The sequence below is a fragment of the Dendrobates tinctorius genome, unplaced genomic scaffold (assembly GCF_039654945.1).
Source record: "Dendrobates tinctorius isolate UK_male_01 unplaced genomic scaffold, ASM3965494v1 ptg000089l, whole genome shotgun sequence".
In the NCBI taxonomy this organism is placed as follows: Eukaryota; Metazoa; Chordata; class Amphibia; order Anura; family Dendrobatidae; genus Dendrobates; species Dendrobates tinctorius.
Genome location: NW_027361757.1, coordinates 20,214,888 through 20,236,143, shown reverse-complemented (window position 1 = coordinate 20,236,143; position 21,256 = coordinate 20,214,888). Strand labels below are relative to the sequence as shown.

Below are 21,256 nucleotides of genomic sequence, written 5' to 3'. Positions count from 1 at the left end.
CCCATTCATAACAGACACCCCTCTGTAGTGGTATAATTGGTCCTTACTCCCCGGTTTAGTGGTATAATTGGTCCTTACACCCCTCTGTAGTGGTATAATCGGTCATTACACCCCTCTGTAGTGGTATAATCGGTCCTTACACCCCGGTTTAGTTGTATAACCGGTCCTTACACCCCTCTGTAGTGGTATAATCGGTCCTTACACCCTGGTGTAGTGGTATAATCGGTCCTTACACCCCTCTGTAGTGGTATAACCGGTCCTTACACCCCTCTGTAGTGGTATAATCGGGCCTGACACCACTCTGTAGTGGTATAACCGGTCCTTACACCCCTCTGTAGTGGTATAATCGGTCCTTACACCCTGGTGTAGTGGTATAATCGGTCCTTACACCCTGGTGTAGTGGTATAATCGGTCCTTACACCCTGGTGTAGTGGTATGACCGGTCCTTACACCCCTCTGTAGTGGTATAATCGGTCCTTACACCCCGGTTTAGTGGTATAACCGGTCCTTACACCCCTCTGTAGTGGTATAATCGGTCCTTACACCCCTCTGTAGTGGTATAATCGGTCCTTACACCCCTCTGTAGTGGTATAATTGGTCCTGACACCACTCTGTAGTGGTATAATTGGTCCTTACACCCCTCTGTAGTGGTATAATTGGTCCTGACACCACTCTGTAGTGGTATAATTGGTCCTTACACCCCTCTATAGTGGTATAAGCGGTCCTTACACCCCTCTGTAGTGGTATAATTGGTCCTTACACCCCGGTGTAGTGGTATAATCGGTCTTTACACCCCTCTGTAGTGGTATAATCGGTCCTTACACCCCTCTATAGTGGTATAATTGGTTCTGACACGCCTCTGTAGTGGTATGACCGGTTCTTACACCCCGGTACAGCACACAGCCGGCCGCACCCCCTGCTCCCGGTCCCGCCAGTGCCTCCTGCTTTCCCCTCCCCCCTATCCCCTGTCAGGAGGAGGCGGGCCATGACGTCACTCGTCGCTGCCGCACTGGCGGTTACATTCGGGCACTGAGACCAGGGGACATGACCCCGCCGCGGTCACCGGACACACACAGTCCAGCGTCGGATTATTAGCGCCGTTGCAGCGGAGAGCAGAGGCTGGGCGGCCGCTGTCAGCGCTCACGGTGACGCCCCCTCCCGGGCTTCTTCTTGCAGTGATGGGAGATCATGCGCAGCCTGCAGCGGCCTCCGCTCCGCTCATACAGAACGGCTTCCATACACCGGGCGCCCCCTCACTACTCAGTAACGGAGAGAGCAGCGAGCATGGAGCCGCGCACCAGCGATCTCCCCCAGATCCCCTGCACCAGGGCTCCCCGGCCAAGAAGAGCAGGATCCGGAGAAGGCTGGACTCGGGAAGGAAGAGCAGACCCCGTAAGTGGCTGCAGTGCTGCTCCTCTGCTCGCCAGCCATTCATTGCCCTAGAGATGGTGGTTTGGGCTGATGACGATCGTGGCGTCAGTGGTGCCAAAATGATGGCACCCAGTAAATGCTCGGGAAATGTCATGAGGGGTCGGTGCTGGGGAGACACCTGGATAGGGGGCTATGGACCCCCCATTGTCTTCACTGCAATGAATTGCTGCGGTTGGGACAGTGGGGTAATTTGAGATAAAAAAAACAAACCTCCACCTCCCCCACCCAAAACATATTAAACTTCTCCAAATAGTACCCAGGACATAAGTCAGGGTACCTGAGGGTATGTCATGGCCGGCCACATATGCCCCCATATTATGTACAGGAGGGATCGGATTCCTGCACCCAGCACCCGGAGAGGCACAAAAGGAAAACGCACTACTTTTACAGTGAGTGGCATTTATGTCACAATTCTGAAGCCTTATGAAGAAGAGCTCTCAGTATAGGGACTCTAAGGGTGTGTGCAGACGCTGCGGATTCTGCAAAAACCGCAGATAAAACCGCAGGTCAAAAGACCTGCGGTTTTACCAGTGGTGGAGATAGGAAACCGCTGCGGATTCCGCAGAAAGAATTGACATGTCAATTCTTTCTGCGGTTTCATAACCGCAGGAAAACCACGCGGATAAATCCGCACCGTCTACACAGCGGTTTTTGCTTACCATTCATTTGAATGGTACTGTACACCGCAGCTAAAACTGCTGCAGGTCCGCAGCGGCCAAAACCGCTGCGGAACCCACAGCATGTGCACAGAGCCTTAGCAGCATCATGTAGGGGCAGATAGCCTGATTCCAGTGAAGTGTCACTCACTGGGATGCTTGCTGCAGCTTTGACAAAATCACGGTTTTATCCGCTGCAGATCCACCCGCTTTCTAAATGCTGAGCTCAGTATAACCCCTGCCCAAACCTCTCATTTGCCACTTTCTGCCTACGAACAGTGTGCACGCAAAGCTGCCAATCAGGGGCGGGGTTTTACAGAGCTCATGAATATGGAGGACTACATGGCAGCAGGTTTGCTAGTCTTCCGGTGATAATCTGCTGTGATTTTGTCAAAACTATCCTAAGGAGCCCAGTAAGTGACACATCACTCTGATCAGATTCTCTGCCCCTACATTCTGCAGCTCTGAGATAAAGTGGCAAAAACCTGAGGGCAGATTCCCTTTAATTGGGGCGACTGTATGTTTGCATACAGCAGATCTGTATAAGGCTAGGTTCACATTTGCGGCTGGGTGAGCTGCGGAGGGTTGCGGACGTCCTTCATGAAGCGCCTCCTCCGGTCAGTGCCGCCTACGGACGCATACTTCTGCATGCAGCCTGCATACCCTATCTTTAGCATTGGGTACGCAGGTTGTGCTGCAGTATGCGGATGCCTCCGCATGTGTTTTGACGATGCGGCGACCCGCGTCAAATGCACCACGTTGGAATTTGTTTTTTTTCGCCGCATTGTCAAAACGACGCAGAGGCATCCGCATACTGCGGCACAACCTGCGTACCCAATGCTAAAGATAGGGTACGTAGGCCGCATGCAGAAGTATGTGGTAGGCGGTGCTTCACTGAGGACGTCCACAGCTCACCCAGCCGCAGATGTGAACCTTGCCTAAATGGGGCTGTATTTCCGCAAGCTTCATTACGATGGATTCACAAGGACAGGAATCTTGCGCTCTTACATGCTGTTTGTTTCCACAATTATGTAGGCCTCTCAGTGATTTTAGTTTTCCTCGTCTTTTCGTTGATGATTTGTGTTTTATCTCTATCTTTTTTGGCTTCTTATCGCTTTATTTTACTAGGACAGACAGTTACGCACGTGATGAGAACAAATGTTTCTGTTTTTTTTTTTAATCAGCAGTATCTAAGGCCGGGATCACAAACGTGAGAAACTCGGACAAGTCTCGCATGTTAACACCCAGCACTGCTGCCGGCACTCAGGAGCGGAGTGTGCGGCTCCATGTATTGCTATGCGGCCGCACGCTCTGATCCGAGTGCTGGTGGCAGTGCCGGGTATTAACATGCGAGACTCGTCTGAATTTCTCGCATGTGTGAGCCCGGCCTAAGAGCTTCACTGCTATGATCGGAGCTAGATCTGATCACAGACTCGGGTGCCATCATCTCTGTTAGGCCACATTCACACATTCAGTATTTGGTCAGTATCTGATCAGTATAGGTAAGCCAAAACCAGGAGAGGAACAATCAGAGGAAGAGTATAATAGGAACACGTCACCACTTCTGCATTTATCTCCCACTCCTGGTTTGGGCTTACACATACTGATCAGATACTGACCAAATAGTGAATGTGTGAACTTGGCCTAAGGGCACAGTCAGTCGGCCATATAAATCGGAGCGAGATTGGTCTGCAGTGCACGGACTGGCCAGTGACCGCTGGATATTTTTCTATGCAGCTGTCACACTCGGGTCAGGGGAGTCGTGGGCAGTCCGTGCATTGCAGACTGATCTCAGGGCGATTTATATGGCCGACTGACTATGCCCTTAGGGTACATGCACATGTTGCAGATTTGGCTGTGGATTTTTCAGCCCAGATTTTGCTAAATTCACAGATAAAATGCCTGCGTTTCACCTGCGTTTTTACTCCTGCGGATTCCTATAATGGAAGAGGTGTAAAAACGCTGCGGATTCCGCACAAAGAATTGACATGCTGCGGAAAATAAACCGCAGCAAATCTGCGCAGAATTTTCTGCAGCATGTGCACAGCGGATTTGGTTTTCCATAGGTTTACACGGTACTGTACACCGCATGGAAAACTGCTGCGGATCCGCAGGGCCAAATCCGCAACGTGTGCACATACCCTTACACAGCCGATGCTGGCACTGTACGAGGTAGACTCTGCTTCGGTACTCTCCATCCATGCAGTGACATGTACTTTACATACGGCAGGAGTGGGCAGAGAGGACCCTTTAAGAGCATTGCCAACTCAGCACATGCCATGCAATGCCACAGCAGGATCTGCAGGCTTCATATGCTGAACTTGCTACAGATTTGATAGGTGCGTAAAATGACAGCCTTTGTGTATGCACCAAACGGAATTTTCAGAAATCCATCCAATGGTGCAGTAACCATCCCATTCATATGTCTGACGAGGATTTTCAGTGGCATAAGTATCTTCCTCATACATACATACATTCCCCATCAATAAAAAAAGATGTCAAAAGCAAATCTGATAATAGCTGATAGAAAGTGTCCTGTTCTGCTTTCCTTACAGCTCTGGTATCTTGCAGTGCTGTGTCACGCTGTAGTGCTGTCCTGTGTGTGGTGCTGATTTCCAAAGTAGCAATTATTGTCAGACTTCAGTGTACGATTAATACCGATCGTATCGATCACTATCGGCTCAGCGGTTATTGGTCGTATGTGATCTCATCTTGGCTATGGCTCATGCTGCTGGATCTCCCATGACATCAGGCTCTGTGCAGACATGACAGGGGCATGATGTGGGTCGCGCTGCCGGCCCCCTGCAGGGCTGGCACCGGGCGCCGGCTGCGGGGGATTGGTGAGAGAGAAGTCAGTAGACGGCTTCAAGTCAATGCCGAGTTAAATGCCTGCTCTGCTCAGCCAATCACGAGAGCGGAAACGCAGACACACCCACTGATACCACGGGGGGCCGGTCTGCGAGCATCCAATCAGGAGGCGGGAAGCATGGCTATTGTGGCTGCACGCTGGATCCCGGGCGCCCGGTCCAACTGGAGACATTTCGCAATTCATGTGCAGCAACGAAATATGTGACCTTGTTCCTAGTAAATCCAGACGAGACTGTTCGGGGATGCGGAGTGACAGGCCTGCTGCTTACTGACTCTGTGCCCGCCACTGCCTGATAATGAAGCTTATTGACGAAAAGAAACATTGTAAGTATGAGAATGGCCGGGGGAGGACACCCTGACCCCAGATGTGTCTGTCATACTGAATGATGCTCTTCATAGGTGCGCCTGATGTGCGACATCTCTCTAAAAAGTCGCACTATGTGGCATAGATGTGCATATGAATTACAATGCAAAAAGGTCCCCAGTACAACTAAGAAAAATGGCTAGAAATAGCAATCCCTTTAAGATCCATAAAATGATAGAATCGTAGAGTTGAAAGGGACCTCCTGGGCCATCTGGTCCAACCCCCTGCTCAAAGCAGGATTCACTAAATCATCCCAGTCAGATGTCTGTCCAGCCTCTGTTTGAAGACTTCCATTGAAGGAGAACTCACCACTTCTCGTGGCAGCCTGTTCCACTCATTGATCACTCTAACTGTCAAAAAGTTTTTTCTAATATCTAATCTGTGTCTCCTCCCATTCAGTTTCATCCCATTGCTTCTAGTCTTTCCTTGTGCAAATGAGAATAAAGTTGATCCTTCTACTGATGAATGTAGCAGGTAGGCTCCCTTTGTTATGCTTTACTTGCATCTATTTATGGATCGGATTGGTATTTTTTTCCAAATTCCTTACACCTAGTAGTATAACTAAAGGCAACGTGATAACAAATATCCATTATTTACCTGTTCTGTCCCCACCTCTCCAGCACTGGCAGGAGATCTTGAGCACATAAGGGTTATTTATTTTATTTGAGCCCATTTTCTGCAGTTAGGCGTATTGCTTTATTTCTTTGGTGTTCTAAAAGGAATTTGAGAGAGGTATTGGTTGCATTGTTGGTGCTGTCAGCGTTGGGTGCAAACTCATCAGGGGTACAGAACAGTTGTCAGGAAAACTATTCTCAGTTATGTGGATTGTGATATCCTGTATAACTCATAGTGGGTGAGCAGGAAGAGTTGTCATTGGGACAAGCACTTCTTCTGGACAGCCTGAGGCCTGTTTCACACATCAGTTGTAATCCGCCAAAATGGCGGAAAACGGATCCGCCTGCGTACGGACATCAACGTGTGCCAGCGGACCGTTTTTTTGACGGATCCGGCGAAGGAAGAAATTTAATGGAACCGCTGTCAGAGAGAGAGATAATTTTTTCCTCAGCCGCCAGATCGGGATTTAGGGTTAAATTTACTGCAAACGCGATTCTGCTGGGCATGTGCAGTGTAAAGTGCGGATCCGGCCAGCCAGAAAAACGTTGCATTGTCCGCTCAGTCTTGTCAGTGGACGCCAAAATCTTGGCGGATCCGCAAAAAAAACCGGATCCAACAGATGCCCATCCGTCAAGATCCGCCGGTAATGCAAGTCTATGGAGAAAAAAACGGATCCGCCAAAAAAATGGAGGATCCGTTTTTTTTGCAAAACGGATCTTGACTGATGGAGACAAACGGAAGTGTGAAACAGGCCTGAGCCCCTGGCTTTTAGGGTCAGGTTTGCAGTACAAGTTTGCCTCATGCCACACTGTGGGTAAGCAGAACGCTCGGACGAGTATTTATGGCTTGGAATTCAGAAATTTAATTATGTGCAATTTCCTAACATATAACTCGTCAGTGTAAAGGAGAAGTTGTAGGGAAGAGAAATATTCAGCATTTTCCTTGCAGCCATACAGTAATCTATGTCTATATTGGGGAGCACAGTGGCTCAGTGGTTAACACTGCAGCCTTGCAGCGCAGGGGTCCTGGGTTAAATTCCACCAAGGACTATATCTGCAAGAAGGTTGTATGTTCTCCCCGTGTTTCCGTGAGTTTCCCTCGGGTATCTAGATTGTGAGCACCAGTGGGGAGAGCGATGATGTCTGTAAAGCGCTATAGAATACAATAGCGCTATATAAATCAATGACCCTTAAGCAAACTGTATAGATCTCCAGAAATGGTGACCTGTACCATGTTGTCAGTCTCCCCTTGTGCTCACATCACTGCTGGTCTCTTGATTCCTTTTGATGATATTGCATTAGGGAAGTGAATGGAGCACAGTTACCAGGTATATCAGGGTGAGGAACTATAAAAACCCCTTTAGGTTTAGTTTCACACTTGCACAATGAGAGCATTTTTGGTATCTGTATTATGGTGGCGCGTCCCGTCCTGGATGCTGATCTACTGACCTGAACTGTGGCCTATGGGTGGGAGGCTTGTGAGGCTCCTACTAGAGCACCCAGTTTTTCTGGTTTGGTCGGGATATTAGCCCAGTATAGGAGGCTGTAGGTCGTCACGTCCTGTTGACTTGTTTAGCATTGTTGATGCAATTACTTTCCCAGCTTGTGTTTTTTTGGATTGGAGGTAATTAAAGGTTACACAGTACACAACATATCTACACTTGTGTGGGGTGAGAACAAAGGGTATAGGGCAAAGAGGCCTTCCGGTAAGGTTGTTTGGCTCATCACTGTCTTACAATGAATAAAAGGGTTGTCTGCTTTGGAAATTCACTCAAACTAAATGTCACTTTATTTCCCCTCTTCAAGGATATTGAACATTCAGGCCACGTTCACACATTCAGTATTTGGTGAGTTTTTCTCATCAATATTTGTAAGACAAAACCAGGAGAGGGTGAGAAATCCAGAAGTGATAACGTGTTTTTATAAGGCCGGGGGTCACACTTCGAGTCTCGCATGTCAGTCCCCGACACTCGGATCGGAGCGTTCAGCTACATTGAAAGACATGCATCTGAACGCTCCGATCCAAGTGCCAGCGACAGTGCCTGGTATTGACGTGCGAGACTCGTGCGAGTTTCTCGCAAGTCTGATCCCGGCCTTATACTTTAACTCTAAGGCCGGAGTCACACTACAGCGAGATACGGCCGAGTCTCGCAGGTTAAAACCAAGCTCTGGCACCGGCACTCCAGAGCAGAGCGTGCAGCTTCATGTATTGCTGTGCGGCTGCACGCTCTGCTCCGGAGTGCCGGCGCCAGAGCTTGGTTTTAACCTGCGAGACTCTGCCGTATCTCGCTGTGTGTGATCCCGGCCTAATTGTGCCACTCCTGTTTTTGGCCAAATACTGAGGTAAAATATTGACCAAATACTGGACGTGTGAGCATGGCCTAGGATGCTGTCACATTACGCTCAGGCATCCGTTCAATGGCTCTGTTAGGGCTTATGTCCAAACCCCCCTCAAAGTGGGATTCAGACGTGGACGCCGGCCGGGCCATAGACTGTAATGTTGCTGACGGAGGAAACGCGCGCTCTGTCGTGCATAATTTTCGGCCATATACGCCTACTGGAGGCGGAAACCCAAATGTAGTAAACTGTGTCTGAGTGTTCCCTCCAGTAGACTTATACAGCCGAAAATAATGCACGACCGGTCGCACATTCGCTCTGTCAGCACCATTATAGTCTGTGACCCCGTCGGCACATATGCTGAATCCCATTTTGAGAGGGGAGAAGAACGGGTGCCTGAACGCTATGTGAAAGCACCCATCGGCTGTGTGCTGTGCAGATGGGATTTATTTTTTTAAGGTGCTCAAAAAGACGTGGGAAGAATTAATTAAATTCTCTTTCTTTGAAGAGTTTTTCATTTTCTGAAGCGGCTTCTGATTGGACATTCATTTTTTGGTGTCGATTCCATAAGGAAAGAAGAAAACATGCATTTTTTTTTTTTTACCAAACCAAAAGGCGGGGAGGTGGGGTAGCTCAATATACCAGTTTATACGACAAGCAAAAGTGGTTTCACCATAGCAAAGAATAGGAAAAGTCTTTCAAGCATTTTTTAACTGACTTTTCAGGCAATTTTTGGAGTGAAACAGCGGTTTGTTTTTTTCTGCAGAAAAGAAGCTGCATTTTTACAGCACCAGCAAAAAAAAAGTGGCAAACAGGTTTTGCTGTGTTTTTTTTATTTTTATTTTTTTATATTTGTCCTGCATTTTTGGTGAATAATACTAACATTATTAAAGGGAATCTGTCACCCTATTTTTCACCTATCAGCTGCCGGCACCGACTTCAGGGGCTTATCTACAGCATTCTGTAATGCTGTAGATAAGCCCAGATGTAACCTGAAAGATTTGAAAAATGTGTTAGATAATACTCACCCAGGGGCGTTCCGGTTCCGGTCTTGGTCCGATGAGTGTCACAGTCCGGTCCGGCGCCTCCCTTATTCTAACGGTGCCGACTTCTTTTCTTCCCGTCGCGGCTCCTGTGCAGGCGCACTGCTCTGCCCTGTTGAGGGCAGAGCAGAGTCCTGCAGTGCGCAGGCATTGGGAGAGGTGCGGCGCCTGCGCACTGCAGTATTCTGCTTTGCCCTCAACAAGGCAGAGCAGTGCGCCTGCACAGGAGCCACGACAGGCAGCAAAGATGAGGACGGCATCGCTACAAGATGGGAGGCGCCGGACTGCGACACTCATCGGACCCGGAACGCCCCTGGCTGAGTATTATCTAACTCATTTTTCTTATCTACAGTATTACAGAATGCTGTAGATAAGCCCCTGATGTCAGTGTCGGCAGCTGATAGGCGAAAAATAGGGTGACAGATTCCCTTTAATCATGTACTGTCGACAAATCCCATGTATTTTGCACTAAAGAAATGTGGCAAAAACTCAAAAATCTGCCTTTTCAACACAATGTTTTTACTGTGAAGAGAGCAGGTCTTGGCTGCAGATAGAATGCTGCGTGTGAACATAGTCTCAAGGTATCCCTAAAATCGGCAGCTAAAATCGCTGTTGATTTCGTTGCAGCAATGCTATGGCTATGCCTCCCTTTCACACTTTATAGGGAAAATTATGAAATCTGCAGCATAAACTGACTAGCTGTAAACTTTAAGGGTATGTGCACACGTTGCGGATTCTGCTGCGGATCCGCAGCGGATTTGGCCATGCGGATCCGCAGCGGATTCTCCTGCTGTGTACAGTACCATTATGTTGTATATAATGTAAAATAAAAAACGCTGTGCACACACTTCGGAAAACCCGCGCCAAAACGCAGCGGTTTGGAATCCGCAGCATGTCAATTCTTTGTGCGGATTCCGCAGCATTAGGCTGTGTGCACACGATGCAGACGATGCAGATTTGCAGCGGATCCGCAGCGGATTTTACCGCACAGAAACGTTGCATATCCGCATTGTGATGTACAGTAGCCTTAAAATCAATGAAAAAACCGCTGTGCAGACGCTGTGGATTTTTCCGCGCGGTTTTCCTGCGGTACAAAATCCGCAGCATGTTACTTCTTTGGAAAACCGCACAAAAACCGCAATAAAACCGCAGGAAAAATACAGGTCATTTGACCTGCGGATTTCTTCCGTTCTGCGCTGAAAAATCCGCAGGGCTAAAAAGTCTGTGTGCACACGGTGTGGATTCTGCTGTGGAATTTTCCGTGCAGATTTTGCTAAATCTGCAGGTAAAATGACCTGCGTTTTACCTGCAGTTTTAGTGCAGTTTTTGTGCGGATTTCCCCTGCAGTTTTCACCTGCAGATTTCTATAATGGAGCAGGTGGAAAACTGCAGCAAAACCGCACAAAAGAAGTGACATGCTGCTTCTTTTATTCTGCACCAAATCTGCGTGGAAAAATCTGCAGCATGTGCACAGCCTTTTTTGTTGTACATAGCCTTAAATGGTACTGTACATCACGTGCAGTTCTGCTGCAGTTCTGCAGGGCCAAATCTGCTGCAGAACTGCACAGAATCTTCACCGTGTGCACAGGGAGGGCCTTACACCTCTTCCATTATAGGAATCTGCAGGTGTTAAAACACAGGTGAAATCCGCACAAAAACTGAAGAAAATCCGCAGTAAATCTGCACTAACTCCGCAGCTAAAACGCGGGTCATTTTACCTGCGGATTTAGCAAAGTCCACGCAGAAAAATTTGCAGCAGAATCTGAACCTAAGGCCTCATTCACAAGTCGGCGTTTTCCGGTAAGTGTTTCATCAGTGCTTGTTAGCAAAAATCAGGAGTGGAACCTGTGAGAGCCACTCCTGGTTTTCACTTTAAAATGGCAATGAAACACTGACGAGAAAAACATGCTAGAGATTTAGTCCTAATTCACACATCGGTCAGCTTATGCTGCAGATCCCAACAGCCTGTGAAGGAGATTTTGTGACATGCACAGTGCCGTTCATGTAGTAAACTAGATTTTCCGCCTGGAAAATCCACTGTGTATGTGCTCCATGTGAATGTACCCTTAGTACTTGGTTCTTTCATCAGAATACAGTTGATCACTGGGGGTCCGAGCAGCGAACTTGGCGTACAGCCCCTTTAAGTAAACCAACACCTGTATACGGGAATAGAGTGTGTGTATGATATATACTGTATATATTTCTTGTACACATGAAGGAACATTCACCTGCAGCGCTGCAGGATATTTCACATTTTATGCCTTTACCCTACTTGTCAATGTGCAGAATACAGACTTCTGCTTACAGCGTCTTGGCCTCCTACAATAGCATATTGGTGAGTTTTAATTTTAAGGTGACATATACCATAGTGAAATGTTGACCCCTTAACTAAAGCTCATGTGAGTTGCAGGTTTTTCATATTCGCCCCGTTCACCCCTTCTGTTTTATTTCTAGTTGCCTATGAGTTGCTCAGATATAATGGTTGTCCCATTCCACGTGAGTACATGGCCCTCCTCTAATCTCTCCTCTTTGGACTTTAATTCGTAATTATTAGAGAATGATAAGTGTTAAATAATTGGACCATAATCCCGACAATCAGACATTTCTTTTTCTTCCTCATCATGTGATATTGTAAAAAATAAAAAAAAAAGTCTGTAGCCAATAGGTAACTAATATGTTAGGAAATGGCAATTCCCCAGTTTCTGTGTACTTTTGAACAATGTCCCTTCTCAGGTATAAGTATCTGGTGACTAGTTTACACGTCTGGACTACTGGGAGTTCGGATACTGACCAAATACTGAACGTGTGAACGTGGCCTTACCCTGACTCCTTCTGCAGAATACAGGCTGCCCATATTCTGCTTGACTTTTTTTTTTTTTCGTGGTATATTAAGCCTATAAGCCAGCGCTGAAAGAACTGTGTATACTGGGGCTCTGTAGTGACAGCAGCGCCCCTGAGGCCAACTCGGTGGTCGCAGCAGCGCCCCTGAGGCCAACTCGGTGGTCGCAGCAGCGCCCCTGAGGCCAACTCGGTGGTCGCAGCAGCGCCCCTGAGGCCAACTCGGTGGTCGCAGCACCTCTCACAGGGCTGATACAAGGGGAGCGCACAACATTGTCAGGTTGTTACTGCCATTCTGTGCTCTTTATGTGCCTTTGCTGCTTCTGCGTAGCATGATGGTTCTTGATGACTACATTCAGCTCTGAAGTATCTAACCACTGAATGCATGACTGTCAGAGACTGCTTCCAAGGCTAAGTTTAGTATTTACCTGGGAGCGGGCTTTCTCCAGGCAGATCTATTGTAGATGCAGTATATCCCTTTCTCTCCAGTGAATACAGTGCAGAATGTAGAGTTGTCAGGTTAACGGGCTGACACTTGAGGAGGAAAGTCATGCAGTTTACTCAAGAAAGAACTCTGTGACCTCGGTCACCTCCTTATTTAGGTGCAGCATTATTGTTTGTGTATGACTAGTAATTATAGCACCATAATACACAGGTACCTGTCACTCCTTTATTTGTGGGGGTTTTACTCCGCATTTTGCGGAGACAGTGTCACCAGGAGTGTGGGGTGTACGATTCCTAGACAAGAACCAGGTCAATTACTGCAACATAGAAAAGGAAGCTCGTCCATTGTAGATCTTTAGTTATATCTGGAGACATGATTTTTCTGCTGAGGAGCTGTTGTCCTTTTTGTCTGCACAGTGCCAGACCACTTAATCAGAATGGTCATTTAAATGATAATGAAACCCAATTGCAAAATTGATTTTCCTTAAAAAATTTGCACCATTTTAATGAACTCTTTGTCTCCTTGTATAGGGAGTTAACTGAGGATTCGGCAGTGAGCTTTTTCTGAAACAAGAGTTGCAAGCTAGCCTAACAATCAGTCTTGCATAAGGGAGTACATTAAAGGGGTTCTCTGGTGAAAACAAGTTATCACCTAGGCTTAGGGAACTTTTATCACCGATTGGGCTTTTTTTTTTTTAATTTTTTTTCATCCCTGCTAGAATGGAGCGTGTACTCAACCGCCTCATCATTCATTCTCTATGGTGCTACTGGAAAATAACAAGTGCAGCGCTTGACAGCACCATAAGGAATAAGTGGACAAGTATGCACTACCGCTCCATTCTAACAGGAGTAAGATTGTCCCATTCAGTGAGGACCACCAGCAAGCAATACGTTATCACCTACCTTATGGCTAGCTGATAACTAGTTCTCATTAGACAACCCCTATTAAGCCACATATTCCTATTTAAGAAGTATTGCTGTCTTGAAAATTTCAGTTATATGTCATATGCAAATTGCCTCTTCAGAGTGAAATAGGGCTTAAACTCTAGTGCCACCTAATTAAATAGCTTTTAAGTTTCCTTGCATGGCCTATAGGTCTCCTTACTCTGACATAGCACTCTCCAGAAGGAGAAACATTTCCCCTTAGGGCTTCTGTCAGAGTCCCTATAACCTTCCAAATCAAACCTCTTTTTTTATACTGATGAGGGGCAAACACCCTGAAACACTTGTCTACAATTGGACTGTATGGTTTAGCTTCTTATCTTAAGTCTTGAGGCAAGGCTTGTTAAAGGGTTGATATTGACTTATTGGATTGCTGCCCCCTATAGGTGGTACTAAAGTTCCAGCCCTCTTCCTCCATGAGGAGGGTATTTGCATATTTATTTTCCCATCAGAGCATTGCATGGCCTATAAGTCTCCTTACACTAACTTGACATTCTCCATATGCCCCTAGTGGTATAAGTATGACGTGCTCTAAATGTATAATAGGTGGCAATCCCACCTTTGAGACCTACCTTTCAGGGTGTTTGTGTCCCCTCTTCGCCCTTTTATAGCAATGCTTGGCTAAATCTTTAACAGTAATTCAGTATATACTTCTCTCGACCACCACGTCTCCATTGTTTTTCAGTGGCTCAAATGGCCACTGTTAATTTCCCGTACAAGCTCAGCATGAATGACAATCAGATTATTACAATTATGTGCCAACCATAGGGCTAAAAAAAAGGTTCTATTTTTCCTGTTACGGAAATATCTATTTACAGGCTTTTTAGTGTTTATTCCTTTTGTGTCTGATAGATGAAAGTGAACACATGTATTAAAGGGATCCTAGGATTCATGTCATAAAATAATTTCCTTCCCTTTGTCGTCATCTTCAAGAGTTGACAATTGTCAAGTTTGAAGCTCAGTACTGAGGGTTCCTTCCTTGTCCTGTGTACGGTCATGCCAGCATTGGCTATATACAGGGGTTGGACAAAATAGTGGAAACACCTGGAAACATCAACAAAAGTTAGTTTAATATGGTGTAGGTCCACCTTTTGTGTCGAATACAGCCTCGATTATCCGAGGTTTGGATTCATACAAAGTGTGAATTGTTTCCAATGGAATTGTAGTCCATTCTTCAGTTAAAACACCCTCCAGTTCTTTGAGTGACGATGGTGGCGGAAATCGACGTCTAACTTGAATCTCTAAATTCGGCCATAAATGCTCAATAATGTTGAGGTCTGGGGATTGTGGGGGCCAGATGAGATGCTCAACTTCATTAGAATGTTCCTCGTGCCATGCTTTAACGATTCTAGCTGTATGAATTGGTGCATTATCATCCTGAAAGATGGCGTTCCTCTCCGGGACAGTGCTTGAACCATAGGATGCACTTGGTCGCCCAAAATGCCTAAATAATCGCGGCTGTTAATTCTTCCATGAAGGGATATCATTGGCCCGGCGGATCTCCACGAAATAGCACCCCAGATCATCACAGAACCTCCCAACCGTAAAACATGGCGGAGAAGCCAGTGTGGATGGAATGCTTCTTTCGGCTGTCTCCAAACGTACACTCGGCCGGAGGTCGGAAATAGGGTAAATGATGATTCGTCTGAAAATATCATGTTTCCACTGCTCGAGGGACCAATTCTGGAGGTTTCTACACCACTCTAAATGCTTGGAAACATTTGTCATTGAGAGCAGCGGTTTTCGAATTGCGGCACTTCCGTGGAATCCAGATTTGTGCAGCTCCCGACGAACAGATTTCCTGGAAACTGGGTTCTGTAGGTGTTCATTGAGCTCAGCAGTGATTTTCGGAGCCGTGGTCTTGCGATCCACTCTCATAATTCTCTTTAGAGACCGACGGTCTCTCTCAGTTAACTTCGACTTTCGGCCGGACCTGTGCTTTGCTGCGGACGTTTTTCCTTCTCTTTCAAACGCAGTCATTACTTTGGAGACAGTACCTCTTGACACACCAAGCATTTGGGCACTTTCTGTTAGACTAGCGCCTGCCATACGAGCACCAACAATTTGGCCTCTTTGAAAATCCGAGAGGTCTGCCATTGGTATCAGGTTTTCATCAATGTTCTTAGAATTCTGCAAAACAAACAGTTAATTTACGTACACATATCACATAACCCAAATAATCAACAACAAAACATTACCATATGTCACGGTTTGCATGCTTATAACATGTTCGAAGATTATGATGCCAAACCGTTAGGTGTTTCCATTATTTTGTCCAACATATATAGATAGATATCTATCGCTCTGGCAAAAATTAAGAGACCACCACATCAAATCCCTGTCATGGGCAGCCCATTCTCCAAACCTGAACCCCATTGAAAACCTCTGGAATGTAATCAAGAGGATGATGGATAGTCACAAGCCATCAAACAAAGGAGAACTGTTTAATTTTTTTGTCAGAAATAGTGTGAAAGACTGGTGGAAAGCAGCCAAGACTCATGAAAGCTGTTTTTAAAAATCATGGTTATTCCACAAAATATTGATTTCTGAACTCTTCCTAAGTTAAAACATTAGTATTGATGTTTCTAAATGATTTTGAACTTGTTTTCTTTGCATTATTTGAAGTCTGAAAGCGCTGTTGTTTTTTTTTTTTTTTTTTTTTTTTTCATTTTGACCATTTTTCTTTGTCAGAAAAAAAATGCAAAAATTTATTGCTTGGAAATTTGGAGACTTGGCAGAAGTTTATAGACTAAAAGAACAATTTACATTTTACTCAAAAGTATACCTATAAAGAGAAAAATCGGAAAAACTGAACATTTGAAAGTGGACTCCTAATTTTTGCCAGAGCTAATTTTTATTTTTTTTGCTGTTTAACCCTCTAGACTGAGCATAAAGTTCAAAACGTATGGCTCAGCCAAGCGTTCACAGGTGGAGTGGAGAGAGCTGCTGCCAGACAATTTTGGCGGCGACATATCTTCCAGAGAACAAAAGGGTCTTGTGTTTAAATTCAGATTGCCTGACAGGTATCTCTCCCCCCAACATTATCTTTAGGGGAGAGGTGAGAGGTCCCCATACACTTAACATTGTCGGGCGATATCAGTGGGGACCGTGCTTATAATCAAATTTATTAGAAGCCTTAAAGAAGCACTCCAATCAATGGTTTATATCCTCTTAATATGTTGCAATCACCATATTATATAGCACTGTGTACTTACAGTTGCTCATTTTGCCTTTCTACCCAGACAATTCTCTTTTCTCAGCTCTATTTTGAAACAGGAAGCCTATAGTCCCTGCATTTATCATCCCCTTTTTACCTCCTGACCTAGCTGCTCCCCCTCCCCCGTGCAAGGGACTTTTGCAGTGAGTGATGACTCATACATGGAAAATTGACCTCCTATCTCCACATAGAGCTTAGAAGGATTCAGCTAGTCAGTTTTTGATCACATGATGTCATAGACCTAATGGAAAAGAGAAGAAGTAACTGAGTAGAAGGGAAAATGAGCAATTGTAAGTGCACAGTGTTGCATAATATGAGGATTGCAACGTATTAAGAGGATAAACATTGTTGATGGGCTTCTTTAAGACCTTTGATGTAGGAAATTAGCGTATGTTGGAATAAAGAGAAGTCACTGATTACATTATTCCATCAAAGTGGAGGGAGACCACCTTCTTGTAGTGGAAGGAGTACAGGTTTTGGCATTGCTGATTCGGCTTCTAGGATATGATGAAGAGCCATGGCAAATCATGGAAGTGTTTGTGAGGGGCAGAGGACAGCCCTAGAGCTGAGTAACGTCTTGGAATTCCTTTTCTTATGGGCTTCTGAACCAAGAAAAAGACCTGATTCGCCTAAGGGCATCTGTGTTGTCTGAAATGCGTCATTGTTTATGCGCTGCATCTTGTTGATGGTCTCACAAAATGAGCAACTGTAAGTACACAGTGCTATATAATATGGTGATTGCAACATATTATCCTATTATAAAAGTTCGGAGGTTTTAATTTAATGCCGGTACATTTATTGGAACTGAATTATTTTCCCAACTTATTCATACACCCTTACGCCTGGAGGTGCGCGGGCTACTTTCTCTTGTCTTTGTATTCCTGGAATTTCTGTAATTGCTAGAAATAGAAGCAGAAAAAAAACATTAAAAAAGAATTTGACATTTAAAATGTCATTTCATTATTTCATACTTTGTGTGAATAAAACTGTGTGGCTTAATGATGAGCACACAGAGGAGAGGAGTAGCCCATTTGTTTGCCGATACAGGCCCTAGGCCTCCATACACAATAGATATGTCGGCTGAGCAGGCAGATTAGAGAGTTATCCTACCTTAGTCCTGAACAGCTCATTTACATATAAGAAAAACATGGATTTCTCTGGAATAAAGGCCCCGTCACACTAAGCGACTTACCAGCGATCCCGACACCGATATCAAGGTGTCAGGATCGCTGGTAAGTCGCTATGTGATCGCTGGTGAGCTGTCACACAGACAGCTTCACCAGCGATCAGCACAGCGACGCCGAGCGCCCGGCATCGCTGGCCATCCCTGTAAAAAATAGAATCAAAATAAAAAGTATAGTAAAATTCTCACCTTCCGACGTCACGTTCAGCCATCCTGCCTCTCTCCACGCTCCGGTCCCAGTGATCCTTTGCACGAATGACCGCGAGACTTTGTTATCCCGCGAGACCGTGACATCTCGCGGTCATTCGTGCAAAGGATCACTGGGACCGGAGCGTGGAGAGAGGCAGGATGGCTGAACGGGACGTCGGAAGGTGAGAATAACTATATTTTTTATTTTTTTTTATATTTTTTACACCTGATCGCTGGTCTCCCGCCTGTCACACACAGTGATGCGTGCTGGTCAGCGGGAGCCCAGCGACCAAAGAGATGTCCAGAGGTTTCTTCCAGCGATCAGCGATACCGGCAGGGGGGCCGCTCGCTGATCGCTGTCACACGCAGCAATCTCGCTGGTGAGATCGCTGTTACGTCACAAAAGTTGTGACTCAGCAGCGATCTCGCTACCGAGATCGCTTAGTGAGACGGGGCCTTAAGACTTCAGATTGCAGATATCAAGGTGTAATTGTATTCACCTTCCTATGACCTTCATGCCCTTCTAGCTGGCTTAGGAGGGTTGATCCTATTGACAGATTCAAGACTTCAGGACTCAACATTTCCATTTAACGAGGACCTTGTCGCCTGACATAAGCATATAATTTTTTTTACAAGATCTGCTGTAAATGCTGCGGTCGATTTGTTTTTCTGTACTTCTCCATTTATGTATGGCCTCCTCTTCGCTGTGTGTAAATCTAGTCTTGTTAGCCAAGTGGAGATTATCCTCACTTTTCCACCTTGGAAACAAGACTAAATTGACATACTAATTAGAGATGGCCATATCTCAGGAACGGAGAGGAGCAGGAACCAACTATATAGAACTCCAGATTCAGAGTAAGGCCGGGATCACACGAGCAAGAAACTCGTCAATACTCGGCACTGCCGCCGGCACTGGGGAGCGGAGCGTGCAGCTGCATAGAAATACATGAAGCTGAACGCTCCGATCCGAGTGCCGGGTATTGACGTGCGAGACTCGTCCAAGTTTCTTGCATTTGTGATCCCGGCCTAACTGCGACATTCAGACCAGGTAATCCAAAAAAAATCATATTCATAGCAAATAATGGGTTCTCTCTTAAGGCTCTGCCAGCAATGTGTCTGCGGGAAGAATACTCTACATATGAAGTTGTCTGATGGACCATTCTGTGAGTTTTTCTCAGATCATGGTCTGTGAAACTAGCCTCATTCACTTGTATTGGGCTCTGTGTGATGTCTGGGCTGCACAGAATCAAGAATACATGTGTGTGAATAAACCTTAATGGCAGGGGTGGACATATCATTGGTGCAACCAGTACAGCCACACAGGGGCTAAAGAGGTAAGTGGGTCCATTTTCACCTCGGAAGCGGGTGGAATTCTGCATGAAGCTATTGGACGGCAAATGACCCATATACTGTTCATACACAGGAGCCTCTTTTGCCTGTGTCCACCAGTGTTTATTAGCTTATGTTCATCAAGGAACATCTAACAGAGCTCCAGTGTGGCCCAGTCTTCATATGGCAGTTTCCTCATCCTGTGTCCCACATATCATTGCTATCATAGTCCGGCTTCTGGTAGAGTACCCTCTGACGAAGCTACATGCGAAACGCTCGTCGGGGGGTACGGAGTAGTGTGCTTTGTGCTCAAAATGACATATCGTAAGTAAGAGTGAAATCCTATACCCACCATGAGTGCTATTGCTGGAGTAATCTATGATTAGTATATATAATTCCAGGTCTCTGTATTTAGGTTCCATTATTTTGATATATGGACATATATTTTTGGTAATTATCTTGACCTCACTGCCCAATTTTTCGAGTGGGTTTTATGTTTTTTTTTTTAATAAGTTTTTGTGTAAATTGATTATAATTAAAGTTGGATACATTTTGATCCAATCTTTTGTACTCTGTTTATTTTATTTTTGTGGTAGTTATATGATTATGTACAGGTCACACTGTTGCTTGCTGCCTCCCCCTCCCCCCATAGGGAGATGAAACTCGCAGGCATTGCTCCTTATCGTGGATCACATTGTACTAATGGTTTATAGAGTTACTTATAGTTGCACCTGGATATTTAAGTTTTGCATAGACAGCAAAAATATAAGTGCTGATTCAGACACAAAGCTGGGTACTGTGCAGTGTGACGAGTGGCATGACGCGCCAGCTCGTGCTCTCCTCCGCACTATCATTAGACACACTGCGTGCCCGCACTCATCAGTGATGCTGATGACCCTTTTCCAGCCTGACATCAGGTCTTGGCGCCTTTCACATGACTTGCCGACTACACAACATGGTTTGTGCAGTTCGGTAGAGGTAATTCTGACTGGCAGCGGCTGGCGGCTAATCCCATGAAACTGTATACAAAGTAGTGCATACAAAGTGGACGTAATCCACATGAAGGTTAGGGCACATATGGTGATAAAAGACACTCTGTGTTTCCAAAAACAATTTATTCCCTCCTTCTTCCAAATGTCAGTGTATGAACTAGTCGAATTCTACAACTGTGCACATGATTGACTACACTCATCAGGAATGGCCAGATTTCCCTATATTAATCCACCAGAAATAAATTACTCTTGGCTCTTTAGTCTTAATCCCAAATGATTAGGGTACTAACAAAAGGTTTTAAGGGAATCTTTCATGAGCATTATACTACTCAACTTGTAATATGGCTGCATAGTTTGTAGAAAAACATATATGCAAATTAGCCTGAAAGATCATGAGGGGTGGGCACTGTACTCTGAATTGGGGTTGTGTCAATGAACTCAATGTCTTTTCTGCAGATGAAAATGATATCTGCTTTGTAGCAATCCGATATGCCTGGGCCGAGAAAATGAGCTTTGATTGCACGTGCCTGGGCCGAGAAAGCGAGCTTTGGTTGCACGTGCCTGGGCCGAGAAAGCGAGCTTTGATTGCACGTGCCTGTGCTGAGAAATCGAGCTTAGATTGCACGTGCCTGGGCTGAGAAATCGAGCTTAGATTGCACGTGCCTGGGCTGAGAAATCGAGCTTAGATTGCACGTGCCTGGGCTGAGAAATCGAGCTTTGATTGCACGCGCCTGGGCCGAGAAATCGAGCTTTGATTGCACGTGCCTGGGCCAAGAAATCGAGCTTTGATTGCACGTGCCTGGGCCAAG

At 45.7% G+C, this 21,256-nt stretch overlaps 1 protein-coding gene across 4 annotated transcripts in view; it reads left to right on the top strand.

Annotated features, from left to right (window-relative positions):
* Positions 1–898: 898 nt before the first annotated feature.
* PANK1 (pantothenate kinase 1) overlaps positions 899–21,256 on the top strand; it is a 78,335-nt gene continuing 57,977 nt past the window's right edge. Inside the window, exons 1-2 of one of the 4 annotated variants that reach the window (XM_073585890.1) lie at positions 899–1,392; positions 11,768–11,809. In XM_073585890.1, the coding sequence (XP_073441991.1) occupies positions 1,179–1,392; positions 11,768–11,809 (256 nt within the window). In that variant the 5' untranslated portion in view covers positions 899–1,178. Of the gene's footprint in view, positions 1,393–5,096; positions 5,280–11,767; positions 11,810–21,256 lie in introns of those variants that run through there. The other 3 variants (XM_073585888.1, XM_073585887.1, XM_073585889.1) reach the window with 3 other exon arrangements.